The 17,894-nt window shown below is 37.7% G+C and overlaps 1 protein-coding gene across 7 annotated transcripts in view; it reads right to left on the reverse strand.

Annotated features, from left to right (window-relative positions):
* Window positions 1–7,160, reverse strand: part of LOC143740201 (glycerol kinase) — a 53,681-nt gene extending 46,521 nt beyond the window's left edge. For 3 of the 7 annotated variants that reach the window (XM_077232252.1, XM_077232248.1, XM_077232247.1), the window contains exons 1-7: window positions 6,937–7,146; window positions 5,155–5,228; window positions 4,774–4,880; window positions 4,592–4,669; window positions 4,384–4,463; window positions 3,697–3,834; window positions 378–487 (exon numbers count right to left, since the gene is read on the reverse strand). In XM_077232252.1, coding sequence (XP_077088367.1) covers window positions 378–487; window positions 3,697–3,834; window positions 4,384–4,463; window positions 4,592–4,669; window positions 4,774–4,880; window positions 5,155–5,228; window positions 6,937–7,029 — 680 coding nt within the window. In that variant the 5' untranslated portion in view covers window positions 7,030–7,146. Of the gene's footprint in view, window positions 1–377; window positions 488–3,696; window positions 3,835–4,383; window positions 4,464–4,591; window positions 4,670–4,773; window positions 4,881–5,154; window positions 5,229–6,936 lie in introns of all 7 variants that reach the window. The other 4 variants (XM_077232254.1, XM_077232249.1, XM_077232250.1 and 1 more) reach the window with 3 other exon arrangements.
* Window positions 7,161–17,894: the final 10,734 nt, after the last annotated feature.

A 17,894-nucleotide genomic window follows, 5' to 3' on the forward strand; every position in this document is an offset into this window, starting at 1 on the left:
AGTGCTACGTCAGCACACTGTGAAGTGTGATGTAAATGTGTTCTGAAGCTCAATGAGAACCACAGAAGACATCACTTCTTTCAGAGTTTCACAACGCGCTAAAATCACATTTCAAAATGTGCTGACGTTTATGTCAAGCTAAAACTCATTAACCTGTGTATCTAGCCAGAAACTATGGTTTATAGTAAAAAAAGAAAGAAAGTTATATACATCTGTGATGGCATTAGGGTGAGTAAATGATAAGAGGATTTTAATTCTTTTGTGGATTATCCCTTTAAGTCACATTCTTTTTGACTAGCTACTGCATATGCACGTTAGCTTTACTCCAGAAAGATTTATAAAAATAAAAAAAACTATGTAAGCAAACGTATAATTACGTGCAGAGCTCTGGATCCCAGTCCATTGTGTGAATATTGAAGAGCATGGTCCGGCTGGCATTGGTCACATCTGTGCAGTGAACACCTCCCTTCTTCCCCCCTGTCAAGCACTGAAAGTAATGGGTTATCATCACCTATTATTTTAACAAGCTTAAATATTTACATCATGATCACTTCATACTGATCAGAGCCAGTATCAGCAAGCACGAGTTTATTTTGCCATATCAGTAAGTATGAGCATTATTATTTAGAAGCCTGATGGCATTGGACTGCCACAAAGCCATGCACTGATTTCTTCTTTTACACTTTAACCCCAAACTCATATCCACCTGTTTCTGGGGGGCGCTACTGTAAAAAATAAAGTGGGTGCAACTTCCGGTCAGGCGGCGGAAGTAGCATACCAATGGTATTTTGTGTGCTATTTAGCGAAGAGGCTAGGTGTTTTCTTTTTTTTTCGGATCATTTTTTTACTATTTAAACTAAGTCGCAAACCTTTATGAGAGATGTTGTTACGGAGCTCATGGACAACACGTGCTAATTCACTGGCCAATTTTATTATAGCCTACAATTATCCCATTATATAAACATCTCCATGTTTTCGGTGCTGATGCAGACGTGTTCATGTAACATTTAAGGGTGGCGCTGCCAATAAAACACCTAAAAGCTGTCACAAAGAACCGGCATAAGTAATGATTATGAATATGTAAAATATAGCAATGATACATTTTAATTAGGCTATTTATTAATAAACAAGTGTTTTCTGTGTCGATGCTGACTCGCGATCTTCACAGTAGTGAACGCGCTGGAGGAAAATGCACATTTCATATGGATTACATAAGTTTTCTTTCGTTTTGAGTTGTTCCGTTTAAGACATTTCAAGCGTTCTGTAGATAATATATATATATATATTTCTCAGGTCTGTAAGGCAAGTAGACTATGCTGAGTTTCGGTTCATTTATGAGACGAGCTGCAGTTCAGGCGTCGACGCCTCCGTGTGGTGAAATTATTGTCTGCTATATTTACTTATTTATTAAATCCAGGTAATTTGTGGATGAAACATTGATCAAAATGAAGACACAATTAATACAAAACAAAATTAACTTTAAAGAAAGACTTAGTGCTTCTGTTTGAGGTCTGTAAAAGTTTTAACCTGTTAACCGTTGCCAGAGCACTGAAGTCTTTTAGTAGGCAGTCGCACAGCAGTCTTTTAGTAGGCTAACACTTTCAGGGAACTCTCACGTCCATAACATTGTTTTTTCCTCATAAATGCGAACACGAAAAATAAAATAAAATGAATACTTTATTTTCTGTGGAGAGCCAACCCTTCATCCAGTGGGTAGTATTACTTTAGGTTGCGCAGTGTAATTCACACATTTCACAGAATTACTAAAAAAAAAAAATTTGCCACCTAAAACTTAACGATTTTTTTGTGTCACATATTAAATATAAAATGCATGTATTATATTTTTCTAATTTCTGGACTCCTTTATTAATGGAGTATGATATATAAACAGAAGTTTTAATATATTAAATGCATTTTTGTGGTATTGTATTGTATAATGTTAACTTCAAATAATAGGCTACTAATAGTAATTTAAAGATATGCTATAGCCTATTGGATCTGGACAGGAAGGATAACTCTGGGAGTTGAAATTCTCCCTTCACACACCGCGACACAGATTCGTGGATCGATTTCGTTTTATATCGCGTATGTTACAGCATATTTAACATGAATCTTTTTTTTATTATTATTTAGGAACAAACAACGGTCTCTGTTTAAGAAACGCCGGCGGCTCGCAGCAGCAGGTTCCAGAGCACCGCAGCACATCTTCAAGATTAGCCTAACCTCCAGTTTAACTGCCACAAGTTGATCTTCTAGTAATAAAGAATTCCAAAGAATGGAAAAACACGCTGTATTTTTATTGCATTTTTAATTTATAAAAAGTTAAATAATATTAAATTTTAATATAAATATTAGTTTAGCCTATAACCTTAAGGTGATGATACACAGGGCAACTTTTTGAGCAATGTTGCTGGGCAATCTTGCCGAGTGATTGTTGCTTGGGCACTTTCCTCATCCTCATTTATATAGCGCTTTTAACAATGTAGATTGTTTCAAAGCAGCTTTACAGAGATAAACATATAATTTAAGGTAACAGAGATTGGTTTGGTTTTATAGTGGTTCTTGAAAAATGTTTTTTCCAGCTAATGTTAGTTTTGATTGATTCACTTCAGTCTAAATTATCATTTGTTATTAAATTAGGGGCCGCTAAGACGACACCGTTCTCTCTAAACATACTTTAAACGTGAACCTGTGATAGACGCTGATGGCGTTCACATGCGCATTAAGAATTGATTATATAGTTATGTGCATTTGAATATGTGCGCAGGTTTGTAATTCCTTACAAACCATGCCTAAACAAACTACTTGTCTTGTCTATAAATTTTGATGCAGAATTTTATTTTATCTTATCACTTTGGGTAGGTACGCGAACCAAAAAATTCCACAACGCTTTATCTGTAGAGTGGTATAGGGATCCTCCATAGGGAGAGGCTAGTTGGCACTTCAGGACTGCATTGTCATCGTGTCCAGGCGAAAGTCCTTCGTCAGATCTGGAAACGGCCTGGATCCGGCAGGCTGCGGGAAAACCTCGGGATAAACAAACACACTAAAATTAGCGTAGATGCCATTCTTCTTATGATGTAACAAGTACATCAGGATTTAAGGGAAGTGTTCCCAGTTCCGGGTGACCTAATCTATGCAGCCTAATATTGAATTATAGGAGTCTATAGAGGTGTTATGTGAATGCTAGGTAAAAGAGATGTGTTTTTAGTCTAGCTTTGAACTGACAGACTGTGAGACTTTCCCATTGAAAATGGGCAATATATTTCTATCTCGATAAATTAGATCGGTTGTGGGCCCTGTGTCTTATCTGGTTGCCCATTGACGGAAACATTGCCCATCAAAATTGCTCAAAAAGTTGCCCTGTGTATCATCACCTTCAGTCGATCGTTAATTCTCCCGACGATCGACTAAGAAAATGTAATCGAATGCCCATCCCTAGTAGCCTAAGTTACTGCTATTTCACCCTTTTCTAATTTCGTTGAGGTTATGTTCCCACATCGTAAGCAAGTTTGGATCGCTAACGTTACATCTTGAATGACTGTCAACTGTTGAATGAATGAACGAGTGTCACGTCTCGCTTGTTTACCTCGAACCGGAAGACTTTTGACGTAAGGCCTCATAGGACGTAGGAAACTTGTGGATACACAGTCAGTATATATCACATAAGAGATTTCTCACTGCCACTGCTCTTACCCAGATAAGCCAGGAGTCAATCGTTCCAAACATTGCCTTGTGGGAGAGCATAGCTTCGTGGATCTTTTCCACATTATCCATCAACCATCGTAACTTCACTGCACTGAAGTATGTGCTGATGGGGAGGCCAGTCTTGTGCTTTATAAGGCAAGATAAGTAACAATAATAATTACATTTTGTCAACTTTGAGTAAAATATGACATAACTCAAACACAGTTGTATTCAAAATTAAGTAGCCTATAATAGATTTCCCCTTTAGATTTAATATGAAACTGTAACTAACTTTTAAAAAAAAATTAGTAATCAAATTTCACCATATAAAAAAAAACATTTTGAAAAGTGACCTATTTCAGATGCACTGAAGCAGTTTAAGCGTGTTTTTATGTTGGGGATGCTTCAGATCCTAGAGAGCACTTGATTGGACAGAAAAAAGTGCATAATGGTGTAATTAAAATGTACATTTAGAATGCATCTTCTAAATGTTCATTTTGTCATGTTTTGGAGCTCGCAAGCTTATAGATATTCATACTAAAAGTCACAAAACTTCCATCTTGATTTCATGGGGATTTAAAAAATAAAGACTTCCTGACAGATATTTAGAAAATTATTTTATATAATAATGGATTGTGTATGTAGCTGTTCAAGATAATTTCAGTCTTTTTTACAAGGGAACACTGGCACTCTCACCTTGAGGTGGTTTTTGTTCCTGCCAGGAGTTTTGTTGATAAGTCTTTCTACTGTGGACTGGGTCCGCAGATCAAGCCAAACTAAACACATCCAAATAAATTATTAATTGTTTGGTTATTTTTTTGTATAGATTCTGAACTGTAAAACAATGGATACAATCTCTGATTAAAGTGATATTTATATATAAAAGTGAAGCAATGTTACTTACCTATAGCATTGTAAAGTGGTTCCCCTGTTTCCTTGTCCCAAACAATGGTGGTTTCCCTCTGATTTGTCACCCCAATGGCTACACAGATTAAAATAAGTAAAGAAATTAAAATAAACAACCGTAATAGCATAGTGTAAGATCATGTGCAATGTGCATGGAGAAATAGCAGGTGGTCCTGGTACCTTTTATGTTTGAGATATCAATGTTGAGCTGGGTCAGTTTCTCACAGGTCCTTTCCATACACTCATACACAGACTGAAGAATCTCTTTTGGATCTTCCTCCACCCAGCTGAGAACAGACAATAAATCATTTTTAATGTTCTCTGTCAGACTTGACACATGAAACCTGCATGAATCTTAAATACAGCACACTACACACAGTTGACACATGACATCATTGTCATCCAAGTGAATGAAAGAAATCCTATTCAGCTCATCCAGAATAGCAGCATGAACCAATAGTGAGCTAGTGATTTGAATCACAAGTTTTACTCTTACTATATTAATGCATTGCCCCATTGAACCAGCATGTCATCTCATGACAGAAAGGACACAATACTCACCCCTCTTTAGGAAAGCTCTGTTTAATTTCAACCTGATGGTGGCTGAGAAGCTCTGCGGTTTTTGCATTGAAAACCTACAAGTAAAAGATGAGAGAAAGATGGCAAGTCTGTCAGTAAAATTTCATAACAAGAAAATAAAGAAAACATGAATTAAAGCCACTTATCATGAAACATATTGCATTCAGAAATGTCAGATTAAATGGTTAAAAAAGGCATCCCAAAGGTTAACCTATTTTAAAGCAGAAAATTAACTCTTTTTTTTTTTTCAAATTTGCTCTGAATCACTCTGCTTTTTTTATTTTTATGACTAGAGTCAGATGGCCTGGCCAATGAAGATTATTCTTCCAAACTGCCTTTGGTCAACTTGGAGAAAGACAGAAATCACAGGTATAAAAACAATGTTTTGGAGAAAGAATGCCAGAATAGCAATTCCCTGACTTGTTCCTGCTACATTTCAGTGTGGTATTGCAGTCATTTGTCAGTGATGCTGAAAACGGGAAATTCCAGGTATTACAAAGGCATTAATCACTGAGTTTTATTTCATTCTGAGCTTTTCTATTGAGTAACAATTCCCGCCACAACATTTTAACAATATGAGGAACGTTTTTTTAGGTTGTCTTCCTAATGGACAAAAACCAACAAAAAAAAAACATATTTTTTGCTTTGGCCACTATTAGTGCCATGACCTTGTCAGATGTTTTTAACTTATTAGGCAACAGTAACATTTCAGGTCAGAACTACATGTGAAGAAAGGGGTCTTCAAATACGATGTTCCTCATGTGAGGGACCCCAAACTAAAATTTAAAAGGCTATATAGTTTCTTGCATAAAGATCAAATATGTACTGTGGAAAAAAAAAATCATACTAATAATGTCAAAATATAATTTTGAAAATATTCAGTTAAGTAACATTATTAAGGTGAATTGGGACACATTCTGCCATTCAGATGACTGGGGAAAATGTCCCAATTTTCCTGAATTAGCCTAATATTTTTCCAACTCATTATAGTACTGTAAAATTTATTTATTTATTCCCTCATTCACTTATTGTAATCTACTTTTTATTGATTTGTGTTTATTTTCTATTTATTTTAAATTATTATAAACTTTTTTTCCATTAATTTATTTTATTTTTCACTAAACATTTCCACAGCCCCCTAGCACTCACTTGCGAATCTATCAGGATCATTCAACACAACTAAACAAACAGTCTCTTATGTACACTATAGCCTATATAAAACTGTCCAACGTGTGATGATTGACTTTGTCGTTTAGTCGTCAAGTTCTGAAAACATCATAATTACAGCAGTCATATTAAAGTGGCAGTTTTAAGCAAAACATTTGAACTTTGTAATGCTGCTTAAATCCAAACATTGTGTAACTGGGTAAAACGTAGATTATTATCAATTTAGCAAGTTAAATTTCACAGATAGAAATTAACAGTATCTGGGCTGAACGTGTTTACTTGCCTAGTGTAAAATCTCACTAAAATAATTATTTTCAGGCACAAGCACCGAGTAAACAGAAAGCTAACTATAAAAATAAAGATTCAGCTAATGTTCAATTGACATCGTAAGTAAGACTAAGCAGACCCACAAACTAAAAGCAATTCATTTGGGGAACTTCCATGACGGCTGAATTAGAACTCCTGCTGAACTGTCTTCGGCATCTTTATCTGCCGGCACATGTTGGCAAGGGCACGGAGGACTCTCCAATCTCTGTCTTTATGCGAGCCACTCCAGTAAGCTCCAACAACCAGACATGTCCTCCAGATGAGACTTACCAGAAAACGTGTAGAGCTCGTGCCTTGGTCGATAGCAGCTACGAGGGGGCCTAGCATGATTCTGTTCGACGATGCAGCCATTATACCGTTCATTGAATCAGTGAGCGTGAGTGACTACAGTAGCCAGAAATATAACATTGGACACTCGCCTCTCCGCTCCGCCCTCGCACCCGCTCATTCTTCTCCGCGGCACTGACGCCATGATGATGACGTAAACATGCCCCGTGGGGGAGGAGAGTTTTCCTAATAAAATAGCTATCACTTTGAAATCTACACTTTGGAGTTTATACTTTTAATTACAGTGAAATGTAATAAAATGACAAATGGCACAGACGCAATAAATTATGTAACATACGTATGCCATATAAATTAGAATACAATGAATCAGTGCCTTCTTATACTGCACTATGGGCATAAACCAGCAGACAATGCATTTACTTTAAACAAGTTAACCACTTTGCTTTTGGTTAAAAAAAATGTGCAAAAGTGCAGAACAATTAACTACAAATAAAATAACTTTAGATAAACAGTATCTTCTTATATAAAAAATAAATGTAATTGTAAAAAATTGACAATATTCAATTAAATACTTAAGATACAAAATGGACAGATCAGATGGACCTGTAACAAGATAACAATAATACATTTATTAAAGGGGTAGTCACCCATGAAAATTCTGTCATCATTTACTCACTTTCAAATAGTTTTAAAGGTACAATATGTAAGTGTAGCGGGATCGCCCCTTTAGTCTGCGTGTCCCATTTAAAATTAGCGCACTGATTGAATGGAGACGGTGGGTACGTCAGGGAATCACGTAGCTAAACACAGGTGAGAGGTCGTTTCCTCATGACATTGTACCGATGTGACCTGTTTGTGTAGGTCTTATATCGATGGGACCGGTTTTTGTGGGTCTTGTATCTCCTTCACTCCTCGGGAAAGGTATGTTTTGTTAAATTGGAGGCTCATAGACGGGAGGGAATTATAAACTTAGAATATGGGTGTTCTTGGGAATTTAACTTAATTCACATGTTTGATTAATGTGCTTGTTTGGGTTAATTTTAGATTAATCGGGTGCGTCCAGGCATTGTTAGTGAGTATGTGAGTGTCATACACGTGAAAGGTAATTGTATTTTTCCCTTACCCTGTTTGTGTGATTAAAAATGTGAGAGGAGTGGGGAGGGAGAAGAAAGCAAACGAAAATGTTTATTTGTTTTGCAGAAGTTGCCAGCTGCTGCTTTGCTGCGGCTTAAATTGCGTTTCCTGTTAGGGACGCGGGATTTTGCCTTGAACACTCGCGATTGCATTGAACGTCTTCACTATTACCTTTACAGCGCTCATGTTGGATGCGCTCAGGGGTTAAAGTGGGCCGGAACGGTCCGGAACTGCGTTCCGGAACCTCAGATAAATGATTAAATAAATAGATTACTTAATCTCAACGAATCTTGCTGGTCCCGAGATGGACCAACTGGCCGACCAACCTCCCTTCCTCCCCGCTTAACTCGAGTGATTATAAATGCGTGAAATGCACTCACGGTGGTTGAGCGCGGTCAAGTTAGTTTAAAGTTCGATATTTCGCCGGACATTGTTTTCCCTTAACTGTTCTATAGGGTCGGCAGTCAAAGATATCAATAGCAGGATTAGTTTTAACATTATGTAACCATTATCGACATTAAATATTAGTTCAAAATCACCGTGCATAATGCTGCATATTTATACCTGAGAATGCTTTGACGCGTTTCCACAACGCATGCCTAAGGGAACGTCTGCCAATTCCACTAACTGCGTTAAACGTAGCCTATAATTTGTATTATTTAAAATTACTTTTCAAATTCCAAAGCTTGTAGAAGGTTCCTATTGGCAATGCTGATCTGAAAGCCTTGAGTAAATTAACTTATCTAAGAAAATGATTCATAAAACTCAGTTGAGCCTATGTTTACTTTCTTCACTGACACAGACGAAAATGAAAATACTATCAGTCAAAGTTCAGCTTTAGGAGGGGAAGAAATACGGCAGGATAAGGAGACTGAGAGAAAAAGAAAGATTAAGATGAGAGAGCAGGTATTGACAAATAATCTAATGCACACTGACATGGTTTTAAAGCTATTTATTATCCATTTTTTTGGCCTTCAAAAGTCTTAAATTGCACATATGTAGGTCAGAGAAATCAAATTTTTCTCGGGGGAGCATGCCCCCGAACCCCCCTAACTACCTCACATTTAAATGCACATGGCTGTGGGGGGTGGGGGGTAATGTGGGCTAATGTGGCTACAATGCCAGGGCTCAATTTTTGGCCCAGTGTTCAGCAATTTTAACATAGTATCGTCATCATATCAGTGTTGATGGGCCAAAATAAAACCATTAAAATATCAAGTAAATAAGTATTGTGGTATGTGGTGCCACAGTGAGTGACACTCTGGTCCCAAAAAGTATTGCTATACCACGCTACTCAATATGTTGTCCCACGGTGAGTAATTTTTCCCTGTTGCACCTACACAAAATTTGAGGGTTCCCCCACCTACCAAATCCCACTTTAACACCGTGGCCTTTGATTCTGGCTCCACCTTGTGTTCGATCACTTTGCTGGTGTAATTTCATTGATTTGTGTCTATTCGTTTTCTTTGTATTTTGTTTAAGTGTGTGTGTAATGGAGTTGAATTGAATTTTTTATATTTTTTTTATATATTTTTTTATTATTGTTAGGGTCTGTTTATTAACCTATTTAGTTTGCTATTTTGTGTTTGGGGTTGGTTGTATTATTTCTTTGTCTTGCTTTACATTGATACTACTCAATTACAGAGCCGATTAATTGTTGTTTCTTTTGTTCTTTTTTTTTTACTTGGTTTATTTGGTTGGTGTTGAGTGGGTTTAAATTATTATTGTATCATTGGGTTTGGTTGGTTTGAAGTGTTTTGATTTGTATTTATTTTGCTTTATTATTTGAGTGGTGAAATGTTTTCTGCAATGACATGATATCAAAGAAAGAAACCAACTTGTCTAGTTTATTCTTCTTTTGTGAATTGTTCTTTTGTTAGTATATTGTTGTGGTCTGTGTTTGGCCAGTGTATGGGTGGCCGGCCCATGTGAATCGACTAAACGAAGCCCAGATGGCTGATTCATTCACATTGATTAAAGTGTTTTTTTAGGGCCAAAGCCCTGAAAGGGCACAGAGCCCTATTGTTTTCGTAAGGATTATTAGGGCCCAAGCCTTGAAAAGGCGAAGGCCCTATTGTTTTCCTATGGATTATTTATTAGGGCCCAAGCCTTGAAAAGGCGAAGGCCCTATTGTTTTCCTTAGGATCATTTATTATTAGGGCCCAAGCCCTGAAAAGGCGAAGGCCCTATTGTTTTCCTAAGGATTATAATAATAATAATTATTATTATTATTAGGGCCCAAGCCTTGAAAAGGCGAAGGCCCTATTGTTTTCGTAAGGATTATTAGGGCCCAAGCTTTGAAAAGGCGAAGGCCCTATTGTTTTCCTACGGATTATTAGGGCCCAAGCCTTGAAAAGGCGAAGGCCCTATTGTTTTCCTAAGGATTATTAGGGCCCAAGCCTTGAAAAGGCGAAGGCCCTATTGTTTTCCTTAGGATTATTTATTTTTTTTTCTCCTCTTTTATTTTTCTTACGACTATTCGGGCACTTTTGGGGCTCTTAACGTGCACGAAAACTCTTGAAACTTTGCACGCGGGTCAGAACCCGCGGCCATCAGGGTCGGGGTGAAGATGGTACCCGGGCGTGGCAGGGGGGCTCGACAGCGCCCCCTGGAACGGGGTCCGAAAACTTGGTCCATAAATCAAACACGCTTGTATGTAAGAATATGAAACTCGGTACACATATAGATCTCATCGGTTCATATATACTTCATGCTCTTACTTTTTACCCCAGCCCAACAGGAAGTCGGCTATTTAGGGTTGTTTGTAAAACGCATGCAATGGAATTTAAAGTACTTCTCCTAGAGAATTCAAAGAAATGCCACGAAACTCGGTCAGCATGAAGTCAAGACATTGAGGATGAAAAATTGCGAGGGGATTTTTGATATCTCGAACGGTGTGGCCGTGGCGAGGAAACGAAATTATGGCGAGAAACGTGAAACAGGAAGTGTGTTATAACTTCTGCATACATTAACTGATCTTGATGAAACTTCAGCAGTGTGTTCGTTGTAAGAGGCCGATCACATGGATGTGACTTTTGTGAGTCAAAGTTATAGCGCCACCAACTGGCAGCAGGAAGTGTGTCACTTTCAAAATGCTTCGAAATCACCCTCTTATTTTAACCCAATTTGCTTCAAACTTCATCTGTATAATGTAAACATACGCCATATGTAGACCTGTGAATGGATTCTTGATATCTTTGATACTGTTGCCGTGGCAACACATCAAACTTTAAAATTCTTTTTTGATGCTTTTGAGACTCTTAGCATGCTTGAAATTGCATGAAACTCGACAGACATGTCACATATATTAGCCAGTAGACATGTGCAAAGTTTCAGGAACGGGCGTGGTGCAGGGACTCAGTAGCGCCACCTTTTGACAAAAGTGAGAGGGTTAGTTTCATAGTTTTACCTGCAATCTTAAAACTCGGTAGGCATATTGTTCAGATCAAGCCGGACAACTTTCTAATTTACAGATTTTGGTTCCGAACAACAGGAAGTCAGATATTTTGGTTTGAATGGGATGTTTTGGAGTAATCTCTGTCCCTCTCTCCCTCTCTCTGCATACCTCTGTGTCTGTGGGGGGAGGGGGATGTGTCTGTTTGAGTGACAAAGCTTTTAATTATTGTTGATCAAGGTTTTGGGGGCTTTTGGGGCCCTTAACATCCTCTAAAACTCTTGAAACTTTGCACACGGGTCAGAACCCGTGGCCATCAGGGCCGGACTGAAGCTGGTACCCGGGCGTGGCAGGGCGGACCGACAGCGCCCCCTGGACTGGGATTCGAACACTTGTCCATAAATCAAAGACACTTGCATGTAATAATATGAAACTCGGTACACTTATAGATCTCATTGGGTTGAACAATGAGCTCTTTGAGTGATAGTTTAGTTTAAACACCAACTCATACATAGGGCCATACTGCCCTCTTGTGTTCAAAATTATATACATATTTGGTATGTGACTGAGGATCGAGAGCTTTTAAATACGGACGTCCACATTGATAATGGTGGCTCTTGCAGAGCGCTCGAATGAATAAATTAACTAAACGTTCGCTCAGCTCTGCTCGCTCGTCGCCATGGACGCGCACCGTTATGAATGCCCAGTGTTTCCCCTAGGATTTTTTTTCAGGGGGGGGGGGGATTGGGGGAACTGCTAGTGTTGCGGAGCGGGTGTATTACGAATACGTGGTGTACATTTTTTAGCAATCAAAAAGCATGTCTAATTAATTGAAATAGTGTATTATGAATCATTAAACGTATACAACATTTAAAAAAAAATATGAAAAAAAATGTCACACTAATTCTGTGTTGTGTTTTTTCTGGTAATAAAATGAAGACATAAAACACAAATTTGATCATTTATCATCAATTTTAATCATATGAAATTAAATAAACTTTTTGTCAAATAACGTGCTGCACAATGAGCTTTACTGTTAAAGTCCCCATGAATTCAAAATTGACCATACTTACTTTGTTTGCTTAAATTGATCGTTTTGTGGTGAACAATTCATCCATGCAAGTCAATCCACACAAAAAAATTGTTTGGCTTCGTAATCTTTAATCAAAATCTGAAATTTCCCCTCCCCTCTGCGTTGGAGGACCTTGCCTGATGACGTAGGTTTCACGGTTTGGGCGTCTTCTTAACATCCGTAATCACGCCCCTCCAACTGACAGTAGACAGGCTGAATGAAAACACCTACTTTTCTAGATCCAATCAGGTGCTAGTTGGGGAAAAAGCCACGCCCACCATTTTGCCTCATTTAGTATTCCGTTTCTCTCGGAAATACGTCACAACACTGGAAAAAAGTCGTTTGCAACTTCCGGTTCACGGGGACTTTAAAATTAAAACATGGATTATTCCTTAAATTCAGTTTTGATGATAATTTATTTGGATTAGTGTTAGTATTATTACATTGGGACATATCTAAATTCTACTGTACAACGGTAATATATTTCTGTCAAGTTAAACCGAACTTTTATTTTGACGGGTTGCCGTGAAGACCTTTTGAGTTTGTTTGTTTATGTCATAATGATAGTTTTTCTCAAATGAAGCGGTTAAATGATCACGAAGTGACTTTCGGACTGGATCTAGAGCCTAAATACTAGTATCTATTAATAGGTACTAGTATCTAAAAGGTAATTTTCTCTCTCTCTCTCTCTCTCTATCTCTGAGCCAATATGGCAAGCCGTTTTAACATTAAATCATTTTAACCTACTAGTCTCTATTTTCATGCTACTAGTACTTATTTTTTAGATACTAGTATCTATTCCATTATGTACTAGTACTTATACATTAGCGACTAGTGCTTATTCTGTTTAGAATATTCAAAGTGCTTATTCAATTTTTAAGCTTATTTATATTTTCAGAGCAGAAAATCCGATTTTTCTGCTTATTCAATATTGCATCTAAAATGTAAGTGACTTGACGTGTGTGTTTGTGTGTGTGTGTGTGTGTGTGTGAGAGAGAGAGAGATTGTGTCTGTTACAGTGACAAGAGTTTAACCCTTTAAGGCCTTGTCTTTTTGGATATATATCTTTTTTTTTATAAAAAAAAAAGTGCATACAAGCCATATATTTTAAATGTATTGTTTGCTTTAAATTAAATTAAGATTGTATGTTTGGTAATTGAACCTAAATAAATTTAAAACTAATGTGCTATATTTCAGATAAATATATTTGTTTTCCTTCATTTTAATCAACACTAACTTTATTCTCATCTGAATTATAAATAACTTATTTCTGTATAAAATACAAAATCCCGAATAATCCAGACCAACCAGAGCGCACTATTTCTACAACATCATCAGTGTTGAAGCAGAACTACCAGAGCCGTTCGGCAGATAGCGAGCAGATATTTTGTGTCACGTCGTGCACAATAACCCTAAAGGCACCAGGGTGGCGGTGCCACCGGCTTTATATATATATATATATATATATATATATATATATATATATATATATATAATATAGCTGCGAGCAGCGATGAAGGGCCAAAGCCGGCGGCACCGCCACCCCGGTGCCTTTAGGTAACTAAAGGCACCGGGGTTGCGGTGCCACCGGCTTGGGTCCGTAATCGCTGCTCGCAGCTATATTTATATATATATATATATATATATATATATATATATATATATTTATTATTAGGGCCCAAGCCTTGAAAAGGCGAAGGCCCTATTGTTTTCCTTAGGAAAATTATTATTTTACTAACTTTTTGGCACTTTTGGGGCCCTTAACGTGCTCGAAAACTCTTGAAACTTTGCACACGGGTCAGAACCTGCGGCCATCAGAGCCGGGCTGAAGCTGGTACCCTGGCATGGCAGGGGGGCTCGACAGCGCCCCCTGGAACGGGGTCCGAAAACTTGGTCCATAAATCAAACACGCTTACATGTAATAATATGAAACTTGGTACACTTATAGATCTCATCGGGGCGAACAACTTTCGTGCTCTAAGTTTTACGCCAGCCCAACAGGAAGTCGGCTATTTAGGGTTGTTTGGAAAACGTATGCAATGGAATTTAAAGTACTCCTCCTAGAGAATTGATCGAGATGCCACGAAACTCCGTCAGTGTGAAGTCAAGACATTGAGGATGAAAAATTGCCAGCGGATTTTTGATATCTCGAACGGTTTGGCCGTGGCCAGAGCCATATTGAGAGAGAGTTGCGACAACGGAAAGTTCGAAATGCTTGGTTGTCACGTGATTCGCGTAGACCTCAGATAGTTCCAGGAAGTGCTTCGGCGCCAATTCAAATCGATGGAGTTAGAGAGCAGAACTGTGATTTTTGGTAGTTTGTAGTCAATAAATGCATTGGTTTACAATATATGTATAATACATTGACATTTTGATGTAGTATGTATATGTAGTTACAGCAATATTGTTTTTAAAAGATAAAAATCTGCTAATATTTAATGTTTATTGTGGTCAACCAGCGTTGCCTGCCTTTGTTAACATATTGTCTGGCTAACTTTACCTTGGTTAAAGACCGTTTTGCAGTGGTTTTGAAGTATTTTTGTGTTCTTAAACGTGTATGTTATTTAAGGGTTATCATGTAATGTTCACTATGGTTTCACAAGGACAGGAGACTTGCAGGAAACAGGTGATTGTCTTAAAAAGCCATTTCAAACAAGTAAAATGTAAAATTGCATTCATCTTAATGTTTACAATGCTTATGCACTTATTACTATATAAATGAATACATAATATATTTTATAGTCCTGTTATATCTTAAACCCCCCAAAATGTCAGGTTGTGCAACTGTCCGCACAAATGAACAGACTAAAATACTAATTTAAATGGTGTTAAGAATAAAAAAATAAAATTGAAATTCTATGGCATCATTTTAACCGTTCATATAAACATATTTTATACATTTCAGTAGATTTATAGCTGTTGAGATAATTGAAAACCATTTCCATGTCAGAATGGCACAACTGCAAACATGGCTCTCTTATTATGGTAATTACAGTATGCATGATAAAGCATTGTCCAGAGGAGCCTTAATGATCCTTGTAGAACTCTATCAAATACTGGTAAAAACTGCTTTCAATTATGAGTAGATTGGTACACTTTCAGGTGGATTTAAACACTTAGAAATGTTCACAATTGAAACTTGTTTAAATACATTGTTCATGACACAAAAATATACATTACATCAGTTTTGAAAAGACAGAAAAAAACATTAATTTGTTTATTTGTCAATGACCTATATATATATACAGGTCCTTCTAAAAAAATTAGCATATTGTGATAAAGTTCATTATTTTCCATAATGTAAGGATAAAAATTTAACTTTCATATATTTTAGATTAATTGCACACCAACTGAAATATTTCAGGTCTTTTATTGTTTTAATACTGATGATTTTGGCATACAGCTCTTGAAAACCCAAAATTCCTGTCTCAAAAAATTAGCATATCATGAAAAGGGTCTCTAAACGAGCTATTAACCTAATTATCTGAATCAACTAATTAACTCTAAACACCTGCAAAAGATTCCCGAGGCTTTTAAAAACTCCCAGCCTGTTTCATTACTCAAAACCGCAATCATGGGTAAGACTGCCGACCTGACTGCTGTCCAGAAGGTCATCATTGACACCCTCAAGCAAGAGGGTAAGACAGAAAGAAATTTCTGAACAAATAGGCTGTTCCCAGAGTGCTGTATCAAGGCACCTCAGTGGGAAGTCTGTGGGAAGGAAAAAGTGTGGCAAAAAACGCTGCACAACGAGAAGAGGTGACCGGACCCTGAGGAAGATTGTGGAGAAGGACCGATTCCAGACCTTGGGGGACCTGCGGAAGCAGTGGACTGAGTCTGGAGTAGAAACATCCAGAGCCACCGTGCACAGGCGTGTGCAGGAAATGGGCTACAGGTGCCGCATTCCCCAGGTCAAGCCACTTTTGAACCAGAAACAGCGGCAGCAGCGCCTGACCTGGGCTACAGAGAAGCAGCACTGGACTGTTGCTCAGTTTTGCATGTCATTCGGAAATCAAGGTGCCAGAGTCTGGAGGAAGACTGGGGAGAAGGAAATGCCAAAATGCCTGAAGTCCAGTGTCAAGTACCCACAGTCAGTGATGGTCTGGGGTGCCATGTCAGCTGCTGGTGTTGGTCCACTGTGTTTTATCAAGGGCAGGGTCCATGCAGCTAGCTATCAGGAGATTTTGGAGGACTTCATGCTTCCATCTGCTGAAAAGCTTTATGGAGATGAAGATTTAATTTTTCAGCACGACCTGGCACCTGCTCACCGTGCCAAAACCACTGGTAACTGGTTTACTGACCATGGTATTACTGTGCTCAATTGGCCTGCCAACTCTCCTGACCTGAACCCCATAGAGAATCTGTGGGATATTGTGAAGAGAAAGTTGAGAGACGCAAGACCCAACACTCTGGATGAGCTTAAGGCCGCTATCGAAGCATCCTGGGCCTCCATAACAGCTCAGCAGTGCCACAGGCTGATTGGCTCCATGCCACGCCGCATTGAAGCAGTCATTTCTGCAAAAGGATTCCCGACCAAGTATTGACTATTGAGTGCATAACTGAACATAATTATTTGAAGGTTGACTTCTTTTTTTGTATTAAAAACACTTCTTTTATTGGTCGGATGAAATATGCTAATTTTTTGAGACAGAAATTTTGGGTTTTCATGAGCTGTATGCCAAAATCATCAGTATTAAAACAATAAAAATCCTGAAATATTTCAGTTGGTGTGCAATGAATCTAAAATATATGAAAGTTTAATTTTTATCATTACATTATGGAAAATAATCAACTTAATCACAATATGCTAATTTTTTGAGAAGGACCTGTATATATATATATATATATATATACACACACATATATATATATACACACATATATATATATATATATATATATATATATATATATATATATACACTTTTGCACTGATTTAGCATAAAGGGATTTATAAATGTCTAATAAACTGCACGTCAAGCATGTTGTCTGTCCTTTCCTCTATGTTGTCCCTTGTACTGTCCGACACAGAGAGCAGAAATATGCTAAAGTCAGGAGCAATCTAAATAGAACTAAACATTTTGTGCTAATCATACTTGGGTGTATCTGCACTTTTTCACAAAGACCAACACTGGAGCAAGTAAAGTCTTGCAAAATCCAACGATCTGAGACTGAAGGTGAGGGTACAGCGTCAGTGCAGGAGTCTTCAGGATCCACTGAATCCCCTCTGTGCTTCTTGTGTTGAAAGAGATAAAGGAAACAAAAACGGGATAAATTGTATATAGTGGTCAATATATTATACAGTTATAGTATTTATAATACCCCATTTAGCCTAGTGTG

This window comes from Siphateles boraxobius, unplaced genomic scaffold (assembly GCF_051911475.1).
Source record: "Siphateles boraxobius isolate OS27281-9 unplaced genomic scaffold, OSU_SipBor_1 17, whole genome shotgun sequence".
Taxonomy (NCBI): domain Eukaryota; kingdom Metazoa; phylum Chordata; class Actinopteri; order Cypriniformes; family Leuciscidae; genus Siphateles; species Siphateles boraxobius.